Source organism: Esox lucius, chromosome 17 (genome assembly GCF_011004845.1).
Source record: "Esox lucius isolate fEsoLuc1 chromosome 17, fEsoLuc1.pri, whole genome shotgun sequence".
In the NCBI taxonomy this organism is placed as follows: Eukaryota; Metazoa; Chordata; class Actinopteri; order Esociformes; family Esocidae; genus Esox; species Esox lucius.
In genome coordinates this window covers 42,479,093-42,504,958 of record NC_047585.1, presented here as the reverse complement: position 1 = coordinate 42,504,958, position 25,866 = coordinate 42,479,093, and the positions used below count along the sequence as shown (strand labels likewise).

The 25,866-nt window shown below is 44.2% G+C and overlaps 2 protein-coding genes across 5 annotated transcripts; both read right to left on the bottom strand.

Annotated features, from left to right (window-relative positions):
• Positions 1–1,861: 1,861 nt before the first annotated feature.
• Positions 1,862–21,220, bottom strand: LOC105016680 (proto-oncogene tyrosine-protein kinase Src). 2 transcript variants are annotated; one of them, XM_029113957.2, is made up of 13 exons: positions 20,465–21,220; positions 13,869–14,147; positions 11,398–11,497; positions 10,733–10,750; positions 9,670–9,768; positions 8,973–9,076; positions 7,816–7,965; positions 7,093–7,248; positions 6,617–6,796; positions 6,055–6,131; positions 5,758–5,911; positions 5,054–5,185; positions 1,862–3,629 (listed from the first exon to the last, which is right to left on the bottom strand). In XM_029113957.2, exons 2-13 carry the CDS (start codon positions 14,137–14,139, stop codon positions 3,421–3,423), a joined length of 1,650 nt encoding a protein of 549 aa, XP_028969790.2. In that variant the 5' UTR covers positions 14,140–14,147; positions 20,465–21,220; the 3' UTR covers positions 1,862–3,420. The 2 variants fall into 2 exon arrangements, with proteins under 2 accessions (XP_028969790.2, XP_028969791.2); XM_029113958.2 differs by lacking the exon at positions 10,733–10,750 and having other exon boundaries at positions 20,465–21,219.
• Positions 21,221–22,063: 843 nt separating this feature from the next.
• manbal (mannosidase beta like) lies at positions 22,064–24,290 on the bottom strand. 3 transcript variants are annotated; one of them, XM_010880687.3, is made up of 4 exons: positions 24,119–24,290; positions 23,277–23,333; positions 22,831–23,005; positions 22,064–22,491 (listed from the first exon to the last, which is right to left on the bottom strand). In XM_010880687.3, the coding sequence occupies exons 3-4, from the start codon at positions 22,978–22,980 to the stop codon at positions 22,381–22,383; spliced, it is 261 nt and encodes an 86-aa protein (XP_010878989.1). In that variant the 5' UTR covers positions 22,981–23,005; positions 23,277–23,333; positions 24,119–24,290; the 3' UTR covers positions 22,064–22,380. The 3 variants fall into 3 exon arrangements, with proteins under 3 accessions (XP_010878989.1, XP_010878988.1, XP_012993510.1); XM_010880686.4 differs by lacking the exon at positions 24,119–24,290 and adding an exon at positions 23,995–24,078; XM_013138056.3 differs by lacking the exon at positions 24,119–24,290 and having other exon boundaries at positions 22,831–23,000; positions 23,277–23,958.
• Between the last annotated feature and the right edge of the window lie 1,576 nt (positions 24,291–25,866).

Below are 25,866 nucleotides of genomic sequence, written 5' to 3'. Positions count from 1 at the left end.
AGTGAGTGGGTTTAATGAAATGCGGCATGTATTGGCACATACGACAGTGTTAGCTACTATATTCACCTTAACGACAGAACACCCACCCCTCTTCCACGACAGTTCTGGCCTGGTTTCGTATCCGTTGTAGCGGTCCATTTCATGGTGATGAAGCTCTGCTCAGGGTGACGTACCTACATTCACCAGCCATCTTCCTAACTTTGGAGGACTGGGATAACTGAAGGACTGTCAACGCAGGACTGTGGTTTGCTGAAGTTTTCCTGGTGCAGTTCTAATGACTTATCAGTGGTGTTAATTCATCAGCAGTAAATAGGAACTAGTGATTCATCGGGGAGGTTTTGATCATCGTCTCATGAGATGACCAATTCAATTCAGACCGGGAACAGCTAAACAGCCACAGCTTCTGGTGCCAGATTTGATAAGCAAAGAGGTCTGGGTTTAGACTGACCCACACAAAACCTTTGCGTTAAAGTACCCAGCTTTACTTAATACACACGACCTGCCACTCTGCAATCACCTGATGCCCAGCATTGCCGTCAGCCATTGAGGGATCGACTCTGCCGAAATCAAAGAATGCTGCTACAGCCCCCCGTGATGAGTCACGTCGAATGGAAGCATTCAGGCTCACGTGTAATTCGTCATTGCTAATGCGCGCACATCTGGTCCATCTCTTAAAGTGAAAGACATTTTGGTTGGTTTTCGGTCAGCTGGCGAGAAGAAGGCCACGTTGACACAGTGCTGGGGGCATCAGAAGGTGAAGCCTCATCAGGGGGATTCAAACCAAACCAGACAGGATGGATCATCAGGGGGATTCAAACCAAACCAGACAGGATGGATCATCAGGGGGATTCAAACCAGACAGGATGGATCATCAGGGGGATTCAAACCAAACAGGATGGATCATCAGGGGGATTCAAACCAGACACGATGGATCATCAGGGGGATTCAAACCAAACAGGATGGATAATCAGGGGGATTCAAACCAAACAGGATGGATCATCAGGCACCAGGCAGAGGAAACATTTGAATAAAAGACTAAAACAGGCAGGGACAATGTGGGCTTGTTCAACAACAAAAAAAAACTCATTTTCAGATGGAGAACATTTGGAAGTTCTATGCCGTATTGGACATGACTCAACGCGTGATAATGTGTCTACAGAGTCCGTGTTAAAGCTTGGTATGTTGCTTCTGTGGGCAACCAATGGCCTTCCCGCTGATACACATCATCCCAAAATGGCCGGGAGCTTTACAAGTAACAGTTTTATTGACATGGACAGAGGAAAAAAGAAAAGCAGCATCCTTGCCGTAAAAATAAATAAAAAGTGACAGTTTGAGAGTTGTTTAGAGAGTCCTGGAAGAAGCAGCACTTGAGAATAATAAATAGACAAAGGTGGGGAATTTGAAAAAGAGTCATGGATAGAAACGGAGGCACAGACACATTATTCTCTGCACAGTGTACTACCAGTGACCAGACAAACCATCTTGCCATGTAACTTTATTATCCAGATTGTTTCCCAGAGCCAGATAGCATTATGGACCTCTAAAACCGCTGTAGATCGACGAGTGACCCAGAGAACACATCAGCAGCCCTTTATCCACAGATCTACGCGGAACAGAATCAAGAGGCTTAGGCACTGACTGACCTTTGAACCGCCGGAAACCTCAGAACGACATTTGATAACACAAACGATGCCGAACAAGTTGAAACAAACCAGAATAAAAGACAACCATCCAGATTAGAGCACTCAAAAAGGCTACACGGAACAATGTTTCAATCAAACTGGAATCCATGAATGATCAGATAAGCATGACCTTGCAGATGCTCTCACCCAGAGCAACTTGCCATAGTGAGACATTACGATCAACACCCAGAATGCAATGTGAAGTTTAAGATAATGTAAAGTTATGGTCTAACATGTTCTTTTAAAACATTAATGTGTAACACGTGTGCAAGGGGGTGCCCAACCCGTGATATAGAGCATACTGCGAAACGCCAGCTCCATAACATGTCAGCCCAATCGCCAATATACAGCTGTAGCTGGTTCCGTCCACGATCCGATCAGTCGTCAGTACTGCGGAACAGTTCTAACGTCGACATGAGATGTGAACAAAGAAAGCCGATCCGGCGCTACATTAAAACCAATGTGAGGTTTAACACTGTGCTTCTCAAACCCCCAGCGGGCCATTCATTAGATATATTCCAGAGCTAGCACACCTGAAACAAATGTTCAACTAATCATCAAGCCCTTGACTGCACATAGAAACTTTCATATGTGCTAGTTTAGGCTGAAAAACTACCTGGCGTCTTGTACAAACAGAGGAACGCTGAGAAAGGAGTGTCTGGTCAAAGGTGTACTGTGTAGGTAACGGACGCCCATTAGGCCACAGCAGAGAAATGGAGAAGACGGACATTCCCTTGGCACCTGTGAAAAGGGGTTGGAGAGGTCAGATGCTCCAGTACTTTGACCAGATTCACCAAGTATGTGCTAGAAATCTCCCTTGTGAGTTTAACGACCAGGGGGAGTTCCTCTAACCAATGCTTACAGTTGACCCTTACTTGAAAGGCAGTGCACCCTTTTGTTTAAGGAATCTGGACACAGCCGTTGAGGAGGAGGGGACTAGAACAGAGTAGGAGGGGCAACAAAGTTGAGGAGGAGGGGACTAGAAAAGAGTAGGAGGGGCAACAGAGTTGAGGAGGAGGAGACTAGAACAGAGTAGGGGGGGGGCAATAGAGTTGGATAGAGAGATCAGCCTTTTACATGTCCGATATGGCACCTTTGAGCACATGGGCAGAACTACTGAGGACATTTTCATTTGAAAGGAGTCCATTGTCTTGCTCACAAGGATATTTGGTCGGCCGATCCTCCCTGGCGACCCGGTGGGAATCATGAGATCTTCTCCGAACCCACTGGAAGTCAACCCCAACTGGCTCATTCAGAAACGGCCAAAGCCCTCAACGGCAGTGTCTGTGCTGGAACACGTTCCAGGAGCCCTCTATCCATCTCTACGGGAGTCTCCAAACAGCGGCTACATAATGTCTCACCATCCTCTTTAAGCATTGAGGAAGCTCAGGATTGTGGTTTCCCTCAGCAACAGATCCAGGATCCGCTTCTCTAATGTAACCATTCTAATCTAACCCAGGATCAGTGTCCAGGGCATCGTGCCCCCCCCCCCCCAGTCTTTCTCCAGACACCAGCGATCAGTCGTCAACCCTTTTGACCATTCCTACAACCCGCCTGTCGTCTGGATCGGTCCTGAACGATGGTACCCCATGCCAACCCCACCCCGCGGAACCATTCCCATTAAGCGCCGTCCATTACATTTTGGGGAACCAATTCCAAACTGACCTTTGACCAGAGTCTAAAGACAGTGCACGTCCGCCCTGCACGGTCCAGTAGGGGGTTTTGAGGGCCCTGAGATCTACAGGTTCTCCCCGGGCTGATACTGGGGCTCCGTGGAGGTGAAGTAGTCCTCCAGGAAGCCCTGGAGGTACTCGAAGGTGGGGCGCTCCTCTGCGTCCCTCCTCCAGCAGGAGAGCATGAGCTCGTGCATGGAGCTGGGGCACTCGGCGGGGCAGGGCATCCGGTAGCCCCGTTCCACCTGGTCCAGCACCTCGCGGTTCACCATGCCTGAAAACAACGCAAGGGTTCGTTCTAAATGTGATTCCAGTGAATCAGACTTTTCCGTCCAGGTGCAATGCAGTAAACACTAATGACTATCTCTGGATGATTTTTGTGAAAGCATGGAAAGCATGGAAAGGGTCAAAATGTTGGCGATTCATACCGGAGACCTTATTAGGGAGCACAGAGAGTGTACAACTACATTAATTCACTTTTACAGAGGAAATTATAAAGCAGGTGCTTCGAAAACCTGAATGGATAGCCATGGTATATGAGACTGAACACCCTGGGAACTACGCCTCTAATACACTGTAGCCATGGTATATGAGACTGTACACCCTGGAAACTATGGCTGTAATACACTGTAGCCATGGTATATGAGACTGAACACCCTGGGAACTACGGCTGTAATACACTGTAGCCATGGTATATGAGACTGAACACCCTGGAAACTATGGCTGTAATACACTGTAGCCATGGTATATGAGACTGAACACCCTGGGAACTACGGCTGTAATACACTGTAGCCATGGTATATGAGACTGAACACCCTGGAAACTACGGCTGTAATACACTGTAGCCATGGTATATGAGACTGAACACCCTGGGAACTATGGCTGTAATACACTGTAGCCATGGTATATGAGACTGAACACCCTGGGAACTATGGCTGTAATACACTGTAGCCATGGTATATGAGACTGAACACCCTGGAAACTACGGCTGTAATACACTGTAGCCATGGTATATGAGACTGAACACCCTGGGAACCAAGGCTCTAATACACTGTAGCCATGGTATATGAGACTGAACACCCTGGGAACTATGGCTGTAATACACTGTAGCCATGGTATATGAGACTGAACACCCTGGAAACTACGGCTGTAATACACTGTAGCCATGGTATATGAGACTGAACACCCTGGGAACTATGGCTGTAATACACTGTAGCCATGGTATATGAGACTGAACACCCTGGGAACTATGGCTGTAATACACTGTAGCCATGGTATATGAGACTGAACACCCTGGGAACCAAGGCTCTAATACACTGTAGCCATGGTATATGAGACTGAACACCCTGGAAACTATGGCTGTAATACACTGTAGCCATGGTATATGAGACTGAACACCCTGGGAACCAAGGCTCTAATACACTGTAGCCATGGTATATGAGACTGAACACCCTGGAAACTATGGCTGTAATACACTGTAGCCATGGTATATGAGACTGAACACCCTGGGAACCAAGGCTCTAATACACTGTAGCCATGGTATATGAGACTGAACACCCTGGGAACCAAGGCTCTAATACACTGTAGCCATGGTATATGAGACTGTACACGTCACATCCCTGAGAAGCTTATTGCTTTCATGAACCGGTTCCCAAGTTGTGACACACTGGCCACATAGCGCACACAGCTATCTGGTACCTGGATACGGCACTCTGCCTTTGGTGGCCAGTTCAGTGAGCAGGACCCCGAACGACCAGACGTCCGACTTGATGGTGAAGCGGCCGTAGAGGGCAGCCTCCGGAGCGGTCCACTTGATGGGGAACTTGGCTCCTGGGAAACAAGAATCAGACCGGCCCGGTTGACGGATGACAGGCAAGACGGCCGTGTTTGGGTCAGGAGTACAGCGGAGAGAGCGTTCGCCACCAGGCCGAAAAGAAAAGGCGTCCGGCGCGTAAGGGAAACAATTCATAAAAAACTAGCAAAAATACTTGCACTCGTGACAAGGACTAGGAAACAAATCCAAGGAGCCTGAGATATAGCAAATTAGAATTTAATCCATACGGAAAACTAAACAAAAAGGTATAAAGTGTGCAAAAATAAAATTTTTTAAAAAAAACATTATATAAAGCATACGTTTTCAGAAGTAGTTCCCAGACCAAACATTAGACACACCTACTCAGTTAAGGGTATTTCTTTATTTTTACTATTTTCCTCATTCTACAATAATAGTGAAGACAACAAAACTATGAAATAACACATGAAATCATGTAGAAACCAAAAAAAAGGGTAAAACTCAAAATACATGCATTTCTAAACACATTCACACCCTCCACACCGAGACTGAACAGGGATTCTCAGAGATTTAGGACACATTATATGTAAGCGACACACCGGAGGCTTACCTTGCCTGGCGGTGTACTCGTTGTCCTCGATGAGGCGGGCCAGGCCAAAGTCAGCCACTTTACACACCAGGCTGTCTCCCACCAGGATGTTGGCAGCCCGCAGGTCTCTGTGGACATAGTTCATCCTCTCTACGTAAGCCATTCCAGCGGCAATCTATACAGAGGAGAGACAGAGAGAGAACAAGATGGTGAGGTGGGGTTTAGGAAATGGAACAAAGGTGGGTCTTGAAGTTAATTTAAATGGACTTGAACAAAGACAGCTATACCAAAAGGGCACCATTGTGCATTGTGTCCCACCTGAGATGCCATATCCACCAGCTGAGGTAGCCGTAGCAACTTGCCCGCATCGCCTTTGAGGAAGTCCAGCAAGCTACCTGTGGGGGCAACAGTGTGATCAGCCTACTGAGAGAGACGCCGACATTTACAGCCTACTGAGAGAGACGCCGACATTTACAGCCTACTGAGAGAGACGCCGACATTTACAGCCTACTGAGAGAGACGCCGACATTTACAGCCTACTGAGAGAGACGCCGACATTTACAGCCTACTGAGAGAGACGCCGACATTTACAGCCTACTGAGAGAGACGCCGACATTTACAGCCTACTGAGAGAGACGCCGACATTTACAGCCTACTGAGAGAGACGCCGACATTTACAGCCTACTGAGAGAGACGCCGACATTTACAGCCTACTGAGAGAGACGCCGACATTTACAGCCTACTGAGAGAGACGCCGACATTTACAGCCTACTGAGAGAGACGCCGACATTAACAGCCTGCTGAGAGTTAAACAAGGTGTATATATTTGTGATGATGGTGTGGGTCCTACTGATGATGATGCTGTGTGCTCTTCAGTTACCTTGGCTCATGTACTCAGTGACAATGTAGATGGGCTCCTCAGACACCACAGCGTACAGCTGCACAAGCTTCTCATGTCTCAGCTTCTTCATGACCTGGGCTTCCTGGAGGAAGGCCTCGGGGGACATGGTGCCAGTCTTCAGGGTCTTGATGGCCACACGAGTCGTCCCGTTCCACGTCCCTGAGGAAACACAGCAGCCGGGGGTCAAAGGTCATGGCCAAGTGGAGGGGGGTTATTCAATGCTTTCATGGCTAAAGGAGTACATTATGTTGTTTGGTTACCCAGGGCAACCAGAATGGTTTAATCCCAATCTGCTACAGATTTCACACATCGTATATCGTGGTTGAAACACAAGGATATGGAACGAGTGTCTGAAAATTTTATTCTTCATGCATTATATGTCATTCAAAGTAGAAAGTATGTGTGTGTATGTGTGTGTGTGTGTGTGTGTGGGGTGGGGGTTGTCTGTCTCTTACCCATCCAAACCTCTCCGAAGCAACCCTGGCCCAGTTTGAGGTCGAGGCGGAGTGATTCCCGGGGGATCTCCCAGGCGTCGCGGGCCAAGCCCTGAGTCTGAGGCTTCAGTACGGGACACACGGCGGTCAGGGAGTGGCACAGCCCGTCTGCATGCTCTGGAGTCAGACAGAGGAGGGGGCACGGTCAACGCCAGGGCTTTCAAACTGACTCCATGGAGGGCTGTGTGTCTGCAGTTATTAATTCCTTCTCTACCGGATTGTGCAACTATTCAGGTGGGCGGGGGGGGTGGGGGGGTCTAACCAGTCGGTGACCTTATTAATAAATCAACAATGTAAATGAAGGAAGAGAAATCATTGAGCCCCCGGGGGCCTGAGATCAACCTAAAGAGGCAGGCCTCTCCACTTAGATCGGGGGTGTCCTCATTCCAAACAAAATGTTTCAGTTGCAATAACGTTTCACTAAACAGAGTTTTTACTGGATCAATTCAGTTAAAGCTGAACGGGGGAGGGCCTTGCAATTGAAGCGTTTTGCTTTTCGGAATGAATAAACCCCAGATGTTCAGGTTTTCTGAGTGACTGAACAGATACTATTGTCAGATGTGTCAATATTATTAAGAAGCTGCCGAGTAATGTCTGTGTCACCTCTATCCTGCTTGCTTGAAACAGACACTACATATCATGATATGTAAATAGGGTTATACATGCTTATAACCCTTTACTCACTGCGATAGTGGAAGACCAGCTGCTGTAGGCTGGTGAACTGGGTGCGTGAGGTGATGTAGAAACCGCCGCTGTCCAGCTTGCGTATCTTGTAGTGTTTAACGTTGAGGCCTTTGGTGTTGTCGTAGTCCAAAACAGACAGGCAGTAGGCTCCTGGGCATTAAGAACAGCTCACATACATTAATGCTGAATCTATATAATCCTGTTTGTGTGGACCGGGTCAAACCTTGAATAAATCTAACAGTTCGCTGTCTAGTGTTCCACCATCATACACCCTGCCATCAGAATGAACTACACACACCATCATACACCCTGCCATCAGAATGAACTACACACACCATCATACACCCTGCCATCAGAATGAACTACACACACCATCATGCACCCTGCCATCAGAATGAACTACACACACCATCATGCACCCTGCCATCAGAATGAACTACACACACCATCATACACCCTACCTCCAGAATGAACTACACAGCATCAAGCACCCTGCCTCAGCAGACATCCAGCACCATTAACTCTCTGCCCAAGAAGAGCAGTATGAACTCTAAAACACCCTGCCGCAAACCCCTTTCCCTAAACACTCCTACTCTCTCCCTGTGTGCAGCGTTGTTTAGCCAGAGGTCATCTCCCTGAGTGTATCGTTGTTTAGCCAGAGGTCATCTCCCTGTGTGCAGCGTTGTTTAGCCAGAGGTCATCTCCCTGTGTGCAGCGTTGTTTAGCCAGAGGTCATCTCCCTGAGTGTATCGTTGTTTAGCCAGAGGTCATCTCCCTGTGTGCAGCGTTGTTTAGCCAGAGGTCATCTCCCTGTGTGCAGCGTTGTTTAGCCAGAGGTCATCTCCCTGAGTGTATCGTTGTTTAGCCAGAGGTCATCTCCCTGTGTGTAGCGTTGTTTAGCCAGAGGCAATGTAGCACCCTTGCACGGTGACCTAGTTCTGCCAGTGTGATTCACCCACCCCCACCATCTTCTCCCCTCCTCAGTGGTTCATTCACAAGTGTTCCACTCCTCACTTGTTCCAAATCCCCCCCCCCCCCCCCACCAAGCCAGAGGCCTCCGGGAGATAGATTGACAGCGTGAGTTTTGTTCCGTTCCCTCAGACCATCAAACAAACATGACCCTCCATCTACATCCAAATGCCTCTCGCTCCTCTTACCCTTGGTGGTCTCGCTCTCTCTGACCAGGAAGGTCCCTCGGCGGTTCTGCAAACTCAGAAGGAGCCTTTCCGAGTCACGCCGAGATATTTTCCCAAAATACCACCTGTGAAAGTGGGCCAGAGTGGGTTAGGATGAGCCCTGAGGAGCAGCCGGTAAATGGCTGAAGGCACACTGCACGGTACAAAGCTAAGCTTGTCACATTCGCACTGATTCAGATCTGCGTCACGTCAATGCGGCTCCATTTTCTGGGCCATTGATTGTGTCTTTCACGTCTTATGAGCTCAGGAAACCTGGACATTATAGGGTTTCTGGTTGTGGCAACTAGTGGAATTAAACACATAGCAGGGCTTATCAGCAAAATGTCCCTCCTGAGAAATGAAAGCAGCCTGAGGAACCGAGGTTTTGGATGGAATTTGTCCCTTCATTGTCCCTATGGGGCACTTACTTGGCTCACTGAAGCACAGAGCATGTGTGAATAGGCTATTTTACCATGGTTTGTCCCATTTGTACGTCTTAGAGAAAGGGAGAACAATGATATTTAAAATGGATGCTACGTTGCTTCAACTGAATTAGGGTCTGAAATTCAGGTAACTTTTTCCAGAAACCTGAGCGTGCAATATATATATATTTTTTTTAATCTACATTTCACAAACCAACAAAAGAAAGGACAGACAGGAAAGACAGAAGCTGACATACTCCTCTGCCTGGATGGAGTCAGACGGGGCCACGTAGTTGCTGGGGATGTAGCCACTTTCCCCCGTGGTCAGGGAGCGAGCGAGCCACCAGTCCCCTTCCCTGCAGCAAGACAGGAGGTGATTACTCCAACTCAGTGTCCCAGCTGGTCATTCGCGTCAAGCAGGTTACAGTGAACAATGGTTGAAGCCTAAACCGAACACGACCGTGACCAAATCAGCGGAGAACACCGGCGTTGTAGCATGTTGGCAGTGTGAAGACATTCTTATTAGATCAGAAGTAATTATGAACACCAGGTCATGTGGTGATATGAAATACTAGTGAATTGCAGGTATACACTCCCCTAGGACTTTTATATTTTATCAAAGTTCGAAAGAAATCTGTTGAATTGGTTTTTGTAGTTTTTAAATTGAAGAATTTCCACTGAAATAGATATATGAATATTATGATTAGCGAATGCATCTCTGAGACATTTAAAAACAATCCGGGTCAAAACTGTAACTTGGAAACATTCACTGCATTCTCCACTGTAACGTTGACCTGTGTTGTATGTTACTGTCCTGCTGGAAGATGAATTGCCCTCCCAGTGGCTGGGGTCAAGCAGACAGAAGCAGGTTTTCCTCTGGGACTCTGCCTGTACTTATCTGCATTCAGATTCTTCTTATGAGACAAACAAGTCAAGCATTCCAGTATCATAATAGAGCCAACATCATGCTTGAAAATAAGGATTACTGGATTTTGCTTTGAAGGGTAGTGGTAGTCATTTAAAAAAAAAGTTTTTTATTGACTGTCAAACAGAACAGTGAAATAGGATGGTCAAATAGAAGCCATTCATCAATATCTTAATCAAAGGAGGGTGAATGTTTGCAATGTATATCACATTTATAAACACCACGGTTTAGTTTGTTTTCACAACAACCAAATAGAGTGGTTGAAAGTGGTTAACCCCCCCATGCTGTAGGTTGACTATTAAACAACCCCCCAGTGCACACAGAAGAAGAAAGATGGACAGAGAAGTGGAAGATGGACAGAAGACAGGGAGCGCAGAAAGGACCAGTTCACTAACCTGAAGCTGAATTTTCTCCTAAGAGAAGCCACGAAGCGTGAGAGAGAGAGAGAGAGAGAGAGATAACAGACACAGCAGAGAACATCAAAAACTCACAGAGAAATGCAGGAAACAGCACGGCAGAGCGGACAAACCCAAAGCTCAAGCATATCAGACCAACGAACTGTAGCAGCAAACAGTGTGTAAACAAGCGGTCTCTGAGTAAAACAATACTGACTACTTATTTACAGTGGGCCTGAAATGGTTAAAAGGCTAGAAATTACGACACTCAACAGGATAAAAAAGTCAAATGGAGAAGCAAAAAATGTGCAGTTGTTTTGCAGGTCCTAAATATACCTGTTTAACATGTTCTCTTTCATTTGGATCCTAAAGAACATGACCTGACATGGCTGCCACTGATCTCAGAAAGCATTAGCACTGATGAGGCACCCGGGACAAGGCAAACGTGAGAAAGACAGACAGAAAGTTGTATCTGACTCAACATTTGTATCAACAACACACTATATTTGGGAGTGTGTGAGTGTGTGTTCGATCAGACAGCTTGTGTGTATTTCTACAGTGTGACCACAGTATCTGACTGTTTACAGAACAATGGGAGTGTCCATGTTAGGGCACACACAGAACATGTTGTATCTAAACAGAAAACCTGCAGAGCATCTTCTTACGTATTGTTGACAATTTGCAGCCGCTCGCCTTTCTTGAAGGTCAGGTCGGAGGCCGTCCGCGACTCATAGTCATAGAGTGCCACAAATGTAGTGACACCTCCTACGAGACAGAGAGAAACACACACGCACAGTGTTGCAGATATGAGTTTGGGGACTGAACAACAACAACAACTCAACAACAATTTGTGAGTCTTCTCCCGTTCAAGGACAATTTAAAATAAAACGTATTAAATTGGTTATAAAGTTATCAAAATTAATTATGAATGTTTCAAAAAATATATACTTAGGGAGGAGGGCAACAAGCCTAAATATTTGTCATTTCGATTAAACGATTATTCATTTTCATAAGAGAAAATAACAGGCAAAGTGCTGAATCGTATAAACAGTTGAGGATCTCCCACAAAGACATTTCGGCATTCATGTTAGAGCTGCCCCATTGTCCCTGAAGCTCTCCCGGCAGCCCTTCATAACCAGCACCTGATTAAGACTGGGAAAGCTCACGCTAGTCATTGATTGATTCATTAGTTGCAAAGGGGGGGGAAACATATGCCAGCAAAAAAATCCCTGATGTGAGTGGGCAACCAATCTCTCCACAGAGGACGCAACATAACAACCAGTCTCTCCACAGAGGACGCGTCATAACAACAACCAGTCTCTCCACAGAGGACACGACATAACAACCAGTCTCTCCACAGACGACGCGACATAACAACCAGTCTCTCCACAGACGACGCGTCATAACAACAACCAGTCTCTCCACAGAGGACACGTCATAACAACAACCAGTCTCTCCACAGAGGACGCGACATAACAACCAGTCTCTCCACATACGACGCGTCATAACAACAACAACAGTCTGGCAAATTCCGTGAACTTGTTCCTTCCTCTGCCAGCAAGGCCTGTATGTTTCCCAGTCTTCCCTCCTGTCTCTGGAAAAGCTGAGAACGGGGAAATGCAGTCACCCGAATAAGAATTTATTCTAACCCCCCCCCGCCCCGCCCCCCACCCACCCAATCTGCCCCCACCCAGCTGTTACGGTGCCAAGTGACAGTCTACACACCCACTGACATCCCACTGCGTCAGTTGGCATCCTGATGTCAGAGCATCGGGGAATCCAGGAAATGAGCGGGGCAATTCGGCACTGCTTATTTCGGGGGGAGGTATGTAGGATGAGTGTGAAAAAGGAGAATGGCCTGCAGGGGTGGGTCAAATCTCCCAGAATCCATTGGGGGTTGTTGATAATGGCCAAACAGCAAAATTGGTCATCATGATAGTGTGTGAAACTGGGCGAAAATTGATTTTTTTTTTTATAAATTACCAAAACCAAAATTCTACTTGCTTGTACATACATGGCTGAACAACTGTGCTGTACAACTATATCAAAACGCTAGCACCCTTGACATCAAATTCAAAATGGGCATTTCTTTTTCCAAAAACAATAACATCTTTCAGTTTCAACATTTGATATGTTGCCTTTATACAATTTTAAATGAAATACAGGGATACATTATTTGCACATCTTTGCATTCTGTTTTTATTCTCATTTTATGCAGCGTCCCAACTTTTTTGGAAACGGTGTTGTACGAAAACACTATTAAAACAATAGATTTGTCAAAATAATTATTTTGTTTAAATGAACACTGATTCCTTACTACCAACCAAATATCAGTGTCCACTCCACAGATGGATAACAGTTTGTTTCTTAGTATGTTTTTTATGAGCGGGGCTATAGAGCTCTGAACTATGTGTTTTTGATAAACAGGCATATTAGACCTTCCTCAAACTAAATTAATAAAACAACTCTTTGTGGAAGGATGTAATATTGTTGCAGACAAATCATTAAAAAAAGAAATGTGTGGCACTAACAGCTAATTTAACTAAGTTGAAGGGTTGTGCAGCTGCCCCAACTGGGTATATTCAGATGAACTACCTGATGGGCTCTGGATCATCTACTAAATTAATCTACTGTAAATGTAAAACAAATTGGTTGTTTACGTGACATACTTCCATGTGAATGTTTTGCACAGTTAAACGCAGCCCATCTGAGTGTTCTGCAACGTTTTGCTGAGCCGAACGCAGCCCATCTGAGTGTTCCGCAACGTTTTGCTGAGCCGAACGCAGCCCATCTGTGTGTTCCGCAACGTTTTGCTGAGCCGAACGCAGCCCATCTGAGTGTTCTGCAACGTTTTGCTGAGCCGAACGCAGCCCATCTGTGTGTTCCGCAACGTTTTGCTGAGCCGAACGCAGCCCATCTGTGTGTTCCGCAACGTTTTGCTGAGCCGAACGCAGCCCATCTGTGTGTTCCGCAACGTTTTGCTGAGCCGAACGCAGCCCATCTGAGTGTTCCGCAACGTTTTGCTGAGCCGAACGCAGCCCATCTGAGTGTTCCGCAACGTTTTGCTGAGCCGAACGCAGCCCATCTGTGTGTTTCCGCAACGTTTCGCTCAGCAGAACCTTCGAGCTCCACCTACCTGCCAGCGGGCCTCGGTGAGGGGAGGTGACGCTGCCTGTGTGATCCACCCCGCCAAACAGCGCTAGCTCGGGAGTGTTGGTGGGGGCATGCCCTGGGTGATGGCCGCGCCTTGCGCCCCCAGCTGCCGGGCTCCTGTTGGGCGTCTGGGTCTGCTGGGCCGGGTTCAGGTGGTGGTGGTGGTACCCGCCGTCTGAGCCTGTGCCAATGGTGCCGTCCAGACTGAGGGAGCGCTGGCCCGGCTCTTTGGGCTTGCTCTTACTCGCCCCCATCAGCAGGCCTTGGGGGGGAAACACATTGAAACACGATGATTCATTTCAATCTGCCTTAATGTATGCATGGACACACCCCCTCTTCCCGACCATTCTGGTTCTATAGTCACTCAGGGGGGGGTGGTGTTCATTGGAGACCAATTGGAAGAAAACAGGGTAAGAACAGGAAGGGGCTACCCCCCCCCCCCCCCACTGCAAAACAGTATTTTAAAAAAAACAAAAAAACATCTATAAATAATACAAGCTGCTACTAACTTTCCATTCACAGAGTCTCCGAAAATATTATTCTAAAGTTAAAGTGGCTAGACCCAGTCCCATGTCCAATATTTTTTTTAAAAAGACACCTTTAAAAATAAATTGAAAACGACAGGTGTTTGGCGGATCAAGTTTATTATCTGTTAATTCAATCTGGCCATAAACGGAAAAAAACATCCAGAATGTCTCCAAATACGACATTTTAGAACGGTGTTAAACTTTAGACAGCATCAGTAGTTTTACAGTATTTGCCGGGTCACCCTGCCAGTTCTGGTTGAATCCGGTTCTTGCAGACATTCAGTTACAACGTCTGACAGGAAGACCAGTTCCACTCTTCCCTGAGCAACAATGAGGATTACACAGACACACAGTGGACACGCACGAAACGTGCACACACACGCACGCACGCACGCACGCAGGGGGCCGGCGTGAGCAGCAGCCCTCTCATCCCACACAGTCAGTGAGCAGCTGTTCCTCTGTTCCTGGGAAGATCTGACACACACAGTTTACAACACACTACCGGTGCTTGTGTGTGTGTGCACACGTGTGTGTGTGTGTGTGTGTGTGTGTGTGTGTGTGTGTGTGTGTGTCTAAGAAGCAGATGAACAATGAATAGCTGAAAAGACAAAAGAGGGTGGATTGTATATTGCAGCATCTGTGGTTGTTTGTGTGCGTACACACCTGTTCCTTTACCTTAACTGTGTGAAAAGATTATTTTTTGAATATTCTACAGTATTACATTTTGATCAGCTTAAAACCTATTTGGTTACTTGCTACATAATTCCATGTGTGTTATTTCATAGATCTGAAGTCACTATTACTCTGTGTGAACCTTCAAAGGAAAAGCATGCAGTTGTGGGCATCAGTGAGGAACCGAAGGGTTAAAATTAAGAGACCACTGCAAATTGAACGCTTCTGTTCCTCACTCAAAGCTTTCCTTTTCAACTTTTTGGGAAAAGAAAAGAAAAAGCAGTGGTCTACATTTTTTCCGGAGCCGTGTGTGTGTGTGTGTGTGTGTGTGTGTGTGTGTGTGTGTGTGTGTGTGTGTGTGTGTGTGTGTGTGTGTGTGTGTGTCCATTATGCCGCCTCGGTGGGTGCTAACATCTCAGTCGTGCTTCAGTTACCACAGACAGCTGAGGGTGTTGATGTTACTAGGTGGTGGAGGATGCTAGCCCGAGGCCTGTCTTGGTTAGCCCACATAGTCCCCAGGGGTTTACTACAACCAGCCTCAATTCCTTGGCCAGTTAACTTGAAAATAGAACAAGAAACAACTTTCAAGTATCAAAAAAAATAAATTAAAAAAAAAATTCTAATATGGTGGATGTAAAAAGTCTACACACCCCTGTTAAAATAATAGGTTCTTGTGATGTAAAAGAATGACACAAAGATAAATCATGTGAGAAAATTTTCCACATTTAATGTGACCTATAATGTGAACAATTCAATTGAAAAACAAATCTTCGAGGGGGAAAAATAAAAACCTCACAATACCCTGGTTGTGTTCAGAATTAACCAATCACATTCAAACTCATGTTAAGTCATTACACACCTGCCATCATTTAAAGTGACTCTGATAAATCACAAATAAAGTTCAGTTGTTCTAGTAGGATTTTCCTGACATTTTCTTTGTTGCATCTCAGAGCAAAAGCCATGGGCCGCAGAGCATCAGAGGGATCTCACTGTTGAAAGATATCAGTCAGGAGAAGGGTACACAAGAATTTCCAAAGCATTAGATATACCATGGAACACAGTGAAGACAGTCATCATCAACTGGAGAAAATGTCACAACAGAGACATTACCAAGAACTGGACGTCCCTCCAAAATTGAGGAAAAGACGAGAGGAAAACTGGTAAGGGAGGCTTCCAATAGGCCTACAGCAACATTAAAGGAACATATGAATGGGCTATGAGGTAGGGTGGCAAGACGGAAGCCTTTTCTTACAAAGAAAAACATCCAAGCCCGGCTGAAGTTTGCAAAAACAAACATCAAGTCCCCCAAAAAGCCTGTGGGAAAATGTGTTATGGTCTGATGAAACCAAGGCTGAACTATTTGGCCATAATTCCAAAAGGTATGTTTGGCGCAAAAATAACTGCACATCACCCAAAGAACACCATATCCACAATGAAGCATGGTGGTGGCAGCATCATGCTTTGGGGCTGTTTTTCTTCAGCTGGAACCAGGGCCTTAGTCAGGGTGGAGGGATTTATGAACAGTTCCAAATACCAGGCAATTTTGCACAAAACCTTCATGCGTCCGTTAGAAAGCTGAAGATGAAGAGTAAGTTCACAGTTCAGCACGACAATGACCCAAAGCACACATCCAAATCCACAAAAGCATGGCTTCACCAGAAGAAGATTAACGTTTTGGAATGGCCCAGAATCCAATTGAACATATGTGGGGTGATCTGAAGAGGGCTGTGCACAGGAGATGTCCTCGCAATCTGACAGATTTGGAGCACTTTTGCAAAGAAGAGTGGGCAAATATTGCCACGTCAAGATCTGCCATTCTAATAGACTCCGACCCAAAATAATTGAGTGCTGTAATAAAATCAAAAGGTGCTTCAACAAAGTATTAGTTTAAGGGTGTGCACACTTATGCAATCAGGTTATTGTTAAGTTTTACATTTATCTCCATCAAAGATTTCTGTTTGTTTCTCAATTGAATTGTTCACATTAAAAGGTGGAAAGGTTCTAACATGATTTATCTTTGTCTCATTCTTTTACATCACAAGAACCTGGCATTTTAATAGGGGTGTGTAGACTTTATATCCACAGTATGTCCCCTTCAAGTAAACAGAGTCAAACAAGACGTTTGGGAGCCAAAAACATCTGGCCCATCAAAAAAATTGGCTGCAGATTAAAATGTCCTACAGAAGTAGGTAACGGGAAATAATTTTATACAGTAAATATACACCATTTAGCACATCATTTCGTACAAAAGCAACCTACAGTCATGTGTAGAGCGACAATAGGAATTATACCAAACATGCCTTTTGACAGGCAAAACCCCATAGGCATGGGTCAAATGTTTGCGCCAACGTTGGCCTATTTGGTCTACGTAAAGACTCACGGTGCTATTCTAATAAACTGACAAAACAAACTTCTGGAACTGAAACCATGTTGAGTTAAACAGGGTGAGATTCTTCCCGTACTTTGTTATCACCCGGAACACAACTTGGAAGTTTCCAGAAGCCTGCAGTACAGAAATAAATCAATAGCCTCTAACAACCCCCACAGCAACATCTTCCTTCCACAAACACACTGAGGTTGTGTCCTGACATCTTCCACAAACGTAACACACTGAGGTTGTTTTGCAATTCTCAACCATTCTGCCCGGACGTGCGTTGGTCAACTCCTTGTCATCGATTTAAAAAGGTTAGTTTGGTGCTAGCATTGGCTGGACAAATCCCACCCATGTTCATACATCAGTCCATTCCCTTTACGTTAATGAGGGGCAAATGTGAAAGTGCAACGGGTGGAAAATCGGGACACAATCAGGCTCGGTTTCAGTGCCATCACCTGAGCAAAGTTCAGAAAGAATAAATCGACTTAAGTAAAAAGTTCAAAGACCGAGCTGATGTGACTCCTTGGTCTACACTTCAGGGTGGATTTTCATCAACAGCCAGTAGCAATGAGTCTTTTGAGGTGAAGGGAAAAAAAAAAAAAAGAAAAAAAAACAGTTAAATGTAACTACACTTCCTCTGGTTTCCAGACTTCCCTCTGAGGGAACGAACGACTTTCACCTCAGATAAATGGGAAAAATAAAAAAAAACAGGTTTTGTTTTGAAGAGAAAAGCAAGCCAGTATGGTTACTTTCAAAATCAAAAGATAAGAAATATTCCTCGACCTGAATAAGACCTGCCCCGTTCCATGGAGACCATACAAATAAAGCTAAGTGGGTTGACATCAACAGTCCACGTGCACTTACAATTCCTCTTTTCCTTCCTGACTAGACGACCACATTGGTTTCAGAGGCATACAGGGAATAGGGTGCCATTTCAGGAGCAGCAAAATGGACCATGAATCAGCTTGATGTGATCTCATGGTCCCTGCTAAAAAAAAAAGCTTTGATAAAACCGCTCCACTAGAGATAGTAGTGTCTCCACAGTCCCTGAGTTCATGTCTGACCCGGGCTCTCCAGAAAATAGGGTCCTCTCCACCTGTCCCAGCTAATGTTCTCTCTTACATGGATATCCATAGAAGGTGGGGAGAGGGACAGCAAAAGAGAGAGAAGTGGAGAGAGATAGAAAGAAATGGGGGGGGGGCAAGAAAGGGGGGATGGAGCGAGGAAGGGGGGGGGGCGAGAAGCGAGAGACGGGGAGAGGGTTTGAGTGGGGAGAGACAGAAGATGAAGACAGGAAGGAAAAAGGGACTGAGGAAGAAAAGGAAAGAGATATAAGGGGACAGAGACAGACCGAACGAAGAGACCAAGCGAGATAAAGGGGGGGAAACAGAGAGACCGAAGGAAGAGACCAAGCGAGATAAGGGGGGGGGGGGGGGGAGTGAGACCGAAGGAAGAGACCAAGCGAGATAAAGGGGGGGGGGGGAGAGACTGAAGGAAGAGACCAAACGAGATAAAGGGGGGGGGGGTGAGACCGAAGGAAGAGACCAAGCGAGATAGGGGGGGTGGGGGGAGACCGAAGGAAGAGACCAAGCGAGATGGGGGGGGGGGGGGGGGAGAGACTGAAGGAAGAGACCAAGCGAGAGAAAGGGGGGAAACACAGAGAGAGAGATGGGGAGACAGGAGAAGGGAACATAGAATTAGGGTGACAGAGAGAGAAGGGGGCAGGGACAGACACAGAATGTGGCCAGGGTAGAACCCACATGATAAACACAACAGGATCCAGCGCCTCTGTCTGTCTCTTAGTGAAGTACTACCCTAATGGACAGTACTGTGAGGCCAGGTTCAGCACCACATAAAGGGGAAGTGGATGAACAGCTTCAACCCTCCGCAAGACAATGAGCCATAAAAACCAACAGAAATAGTAACTAGACCTCTGTTCCATTGAAATGAGGCACATTCTATATAGGCTGTTTTGACATCTTATCAGTTCGCAGGGGAATTTTTAGGGGAAGCAAACAACAAAACATGATTGACAAAGAAATACATAACCGCACATTCTTAGATTCATTACCATACAATACTGCCTGTATATCTGAAAACATGTCTACTGACATATTTGTTGGTGCAGAGGTTATTAAGCGGTATACGGCAACCTATCATATTTTAGCTTGTGTCGTTCTATAATAATTGCCATGGTTTGGATCAGCCAAAGTTGAACAATAGCCCCTTTCAGATGTCGACAGTGAAACAGCCCACGCCATAATTCCCAGGGATAAACACCTGTTTCATTCAAACCAGTAAGTAGGCAAAGAAAATTGCAATAGTGTGTGTGTGAAAGGTGGGATACCGCTGTTGGTTCTAGCAGACGACAGTGTCTCTTTCCAAATGATAACACTAATATTTTTTCTATGACCAAAACGGCCGGAAGAATTATGTCGCGCACGGTCACGGTTTTACGCACGCTGTCTGATGTGAAAGACTGGAACAAGAAATAAAAAAAAAATCGTGACTGTAAATATATATTAACTTGGTTATATGAAACGGCTAATTATAAATATTAACACTGTCATTTATCCGCTCTTTGTATGATATATAGGGCTTCATATATGATATAGATCAGGTGCTGAAGCAACTCCATTTTGAATTTCGATGGCCAGTGCGTGCATGTGTTGATTATTTTTGTACCATAATTTCAATCGAGAAGGCGTCGGGTATGCTTGAGTCCACAGTAGTGTCAGTAAACAATGTGAGAGGCATAATATCTAGCAACAGCACAGTCACAATGAATGATGCTGGGTATAAATGTGCTGTGGAAAATGATATGCAATAGCATAAGATTCTAGTCTACACACATCATGGGTGGGGAGCGAACGTGAAACCAACCAGAGAAACGCTGTTGTTACGAATAATTTGTGCAACATGAAGACAATTCATTCTACACCAGATTGACAATACAGCCTAATCTAAAAAAATAAATAAACAAGCTATAGGCTAACCAACACTCACCTTTGAAGAAAGCGTCGTGAGGTTCACACAAAGCTCCGACGCGTGAGTGAAAATCCGAATCAAACCCGTTCAGTCGTCTTCATTTGATGAAATTAATTCGAGAACAAATTATTTCTAACATCTGTGAAAAAATGTATTGGCAAAGAAAATCCAATTTATGGAATTTAGGAAGCGTAGAAAGGTCATGACGGGAATTGCCTTGAGGAGCTGAGGGCACAACTCTGATTGCTGTGGTGGCTGCGATTCTTCGCTAAAATAAACGCAAGTAGGCTAAATAGGCATCCGCGTTTAATAATATTACATTGAAATATACCAAATGAAATTGCCACTCGCAATGGTAAATTAGGCCTATATAATAAGTTACTGTACCATATAAGAGAGATATGATAAAAACATGCCTGGTAGGGAGAAAAAGGAAAAGACAAGACAGCACAAATAAGGGAGCATATATTACGTTTTTTGCGCAACTGGATGTAATCAGGAATACAGCGTAGCTAAGTGGAATAATGTAGTTCACGTAGACAATCCCAAGAAACGAACATCCATTGACGTGTGACCGTATCCCAGACAAGCTAAATTAAATAAAATGTGTTATAAATAAAACACATACTCATTGTTTTGATCTAACAACGTTTGACTACTGGTAATGATATTTTGACTAGCTATATCCATAGGTTCCCAATAGACATAAAGGTGTGGCAGGTAGTTTAGTTGTTAAAGAATCTGACCAGTAACCAAAAGTCGACAAGGTAAAAAAAAAACGGTTTGGCTGTCTCTGAAAAAAGCAGTTAAGACTAATTTACTTGCTGTGGGAACTCCCCATACTTGCCAATTGAGAGGGGTTGGGTAAAATGCAGAAGCCAAATCTCAGTTCAATCTAATGTGCAAATGGACAAACATCCCCTTTCTATTATCATAATCACGTCAATATCTCTCAGATTCATGTTTTAAAAAATTTTTAAACTTGCATTTAGACACATTTCACTGTCCTGAAAGCAGCAACCAGCTTCCTGTCCTGTTTTGGTGATTCACCACCATGTGCTGGAGCCCTGAACAGACTCTGGTGATTTTTTTCTTTTTTCTTCTAGCCACTATAGGTTGGAATAATTTAGCACAAAACTGACCAACTATTACCTTCCTTTACCAATAGCACACCTCACTCAGTTGACTACATTGTGTTAGTACTATGTGGCGCTTGCCATTGCAAAAACTGCCTTTTGTCCACTAAAGGCCTAAACTGTCCTTTGTGATACAACCTAAAACAGATCAAATTATAGGAATGTTTTTGAAACAGCTACCAAATGTTAGTGTTATTTCAACCTCAATGTGGAAATCACAATAACCCCCCCATCACTTTGTTATTTCTGATAATTACATTATTGCTCAAGTTAAAATACGTGAAATGTAGTCCAGCAGGTCACCATAAGGTGAAATATACAGCTACTGTCTGGTGACAAAGTAGAATTTATTCACAATGTGCCATGTAAGGAAAAGGTCTGCTGGCAGACGACTTTCCAGATTATTTCAACCAGTCATCTTATAGGTACACACATTTATGGTGAAAAAGCTACAATTGGGTTTATTAATTAATAGACGGCAGGGAATCGGGAGTCTTTTATTTTACAATAAACCTGTTAAGTGTAACAAAAAATTTGTATAAAATAGTTACATACAGTATTTCCATTTACGGTAGTGTTTAAGCCCACACAGATTTAACATTGACCATACATCGTCCATAACGGTTTGGTAAACATTGATTAAACCGTTCTTCCATAACATGGTAGTGACGTCCATTATAATTCAATGTTTTTTTGTGTAACATTTTTAAATGTAACTATCTTCAATGATCTGCACACAGCATTATACCCAATCCAAGGTGGACACATTCACACGCACACATCCACACGCACACATCCCTAACGCTTCTTCTTGCTCTCTTTCTTTAGTTTCTGACGAATCTGAGGCACAGGTCCTTTGGACTTTTTATTCTGGTCGGCAGTCTTCAAGTCACTGGGCTCTGACTCCTCCTGTCAATAAAACAGAGAGAGAGAGAGAGAGAGAGAGAGATTTACTTCAAAGATGTAACTGTGACTTAAATACTAATGTTTAGCTTTTGCTTGCTCAAGTTCCAACAGATTACAAAAGGTCACAATACGTAAAGCACACAGACAAAGCAGACCTACAGTAAACAAACAATGTACAATAGCGTAATGACATTGATTGCAATAAAAAATGATTAAATAAATATATTTATTATAAATACTATACCGCTATTGTAATAAATAATGTAATAGTAAGTATAACTTTGTTATCCTTTGTGTGTTTTTCCTGCGGATTTTTATTGTAATACACATCGGATCCGTTACCTGTTCCTGTCCTTTGGAGCTGGGTATAATGACAGCCAAGATGCAGATGAGTTGGAAAATAGCCCCCAAAAAGAGTCCATAGCGCAAGAGGCTCTCGAGCAGGGTGGGTTCAGGTACTTCCGGAGGCGACAGGTCCAGTTCTGCAGACATAGTTACCTACTTCAAGGTCGCTACACTTTTGATCACAAAGACAAAGGATTAGCGTGCAACTGACATATGAATGAGCATATTTTGTCTACAATTTTTTTTCATAAATCATCGTATGCAATATTGACAAATAGTACGTATGGTGGTTGCCAGAAATACTGTATACAATAGCTGCAATGCACAGCAAACCCTGTAGAAATGTTGCCACGCATTTGAACCCAAACGCAGTCGGCCATGGTAGAGAAATAATCACGTACTGTTCGCCTAATCTAATCATACCCAATTAAAGAGAAGCTTACCAGTATAAGTTATTGGTGTGATCTCCTTCCGTGCTTTATGCTTTACCAAGCAAGATTCTGAGTGTAAAATCGTGAGTTCAACGCATCAGAATAACATCACACAACACATTTTTTTATTAGCATCGGAAATGAAGTCATTGTGAACCCATCTGTTTCCTGTCTTCATGTGAATGCACGGGATAGGTCGCCCTCTACTGGAAGTAGTGATGGGAAGTTCAACAACTCTTAAATTGGAACTGAACCGATTTATGAAGTATGGCCCCTATTATTGTTGTTATACGATCACAAAATGTTTGCTGACAACTAAAGGAGAAAAATTGCGCATTTGTAAATACAATGTTTTAAACTTTACTACTTCAATATAGGGCCCGGCCATCTTGGAATCGTCACGTGAGTGACGTAACGAGCATGGTTTCAAGATTGACAACAGGTAGTTAAATGTCTTCAAACGAACCAGCTAAAAAGAGATGCAAAGGGGTATCGTGCCCTATGTAGTACAAATTAATTTTACAGTACAGAAGACTAGCCACTGTTCAGCTGGAAGAGAGCGTGAAGACGCGTTAGCCAGTTAGAGGAGGTATGTCTATAGCTGCTAAGCATAGTGTAGATATGTATATATTGTAACTACATACTAACAGCGATAACTACAGGTCATGCCTAACGAAGTAATACCCAGCTGATCTTCTAAACACGTGTCTAAATAGTTACATATACGTACCGGCGTTTTGACATTGCTTGCTCCCAAATTCACAGACACGATAGTAACGCCGCACAAAGTTAGCTAGGTACATCGTAGTTAGTAATTTTTAAACAAGCGAACAAGTTATCAACTGGACCATAACCTTGTAATGTTGTTCACAATGTGAAAGTAACAGCTACAACTCAGCAGTTATTTATAAGGCGCTCCAAACTTGCTGCCCGAAGATCCTTCAGAGAAGCATGGCCATCTCTGAAAGGTTTTTCTCTAAACAAGAGCATGGGGAAGAGCCTGTAATCAATGATGCATGACAATTCTCCTGAACCACCAATACCCAGGTCGTGCAGGTGTCCTTCTTTGCAGCAGATAGATTGTCTTTGTTTGCATTGCGGTGCGGTTACGAGAGGAGCACTATCGGTGTTGTTCAACCGGTTATCTATATGTATTCCGACACAACTACATTTTCTGAATCATATGAAACAACTACGGGAATACGTTTACGTATTGGTTCAAAAGCATATGCCAAGGAAGGGACAGGTATGGTGGGTCGGTCTTACTACTCCAGTTTGACCGAGTTGATATTAGAGCGCTACCATTCCAGTGACGTCAGTTGTATACGTCATTCCATCATGGCGGACCCCAATACTTTTTAAGTACACAATAGGAATTTCTATTATTTATACTATATGGGGTATTTTTTTATTTTATTAAATATATACCCAATTATGATATCAATGTTTGTAATCACGATTCAGTTCCACTTTAACTGGTTCGGATCTTATAGAATCTTTCAGTAAAAATAATGAATCTTTCGAGTCATTTCGTTTGAGTCAGTAATGCCCAGAGTCATAATTTGAGTCGTTCAGTTTTATCGTTTGGTCAGTTCAACTGAACTGGACGAGTAAGTCGTTCACGAGTACTTTTTACGTAAGCAAAGGCCCGGTGCTGTTTTCATCTGTGTTTATCATGACATCAGCAGTCAACTAACTATATTAATTATTGTAGCCTGTGTGCAATTATCAGTTATAAACATGCCTTTATAAAGTTCCTTGTTTGGTCTATTTTTCTCTGCGAATGTGCACAGAAGTCCGCTGCCAACCGTTCGAATGAATGATACAATATAAATAATTTAAAAAAAGGACTCGTTAGTCCCGAGTCACTAGATAGATTAGTTAAAGGCATTCATCCAAAATTCATATTTTTCTCAAAGTCCACTTACCAAGAGATATTCCTGAAGGCACATTGTTATTTTTTCAAACAATCCATTATTCAACTCTGTCCCAGTCTGTAATTAGCATTATTAGCATTGTCCAAATTAATGAATGGAAACGATTCATACTGCTATCGCAAAGCTGTATTGCAAGTGGGAAACCACTCAAAACTACATTCAGAAGTCTGTCACAGTATTATCGATTTTTTAAAAACTGTACACTTGCGGAATTGACTGAATTCAGACTGGCACTAGGAACTACACTGATCAAAATTATAAACACAACACTTTTGTTTTTGCCCCCATTTATCATGAGCTGAACTCAAAGATCTAAGACTTTCTCTATGTACTCAAAAGTTTTGAGGGAGCGTGCAATTGGCATGCTGACTGCAGGAATGTCCACCAGAGCTGTTGCCCATTAATTTAATGTTAATTTCTCTACCATAAGCCGTCTCCAAAGGCATTTCAGAAAATTTGGCAGTACGTCCAACCAGCCTAACAACCGCAGACCACCTGTAACCACACCAACCCAGGACCTCTACATCCAGCATCTTCACCTCCAAGATTGTCTGAGACCAGCCACCCGGACAGCTGCTGCAACAATCGGTTTGCATAACCAAAGAATTTCTGTATGAACTGTCAGAAACCGTCTCAGGGAAGCTCATCTGCATGCTTGTCATCCT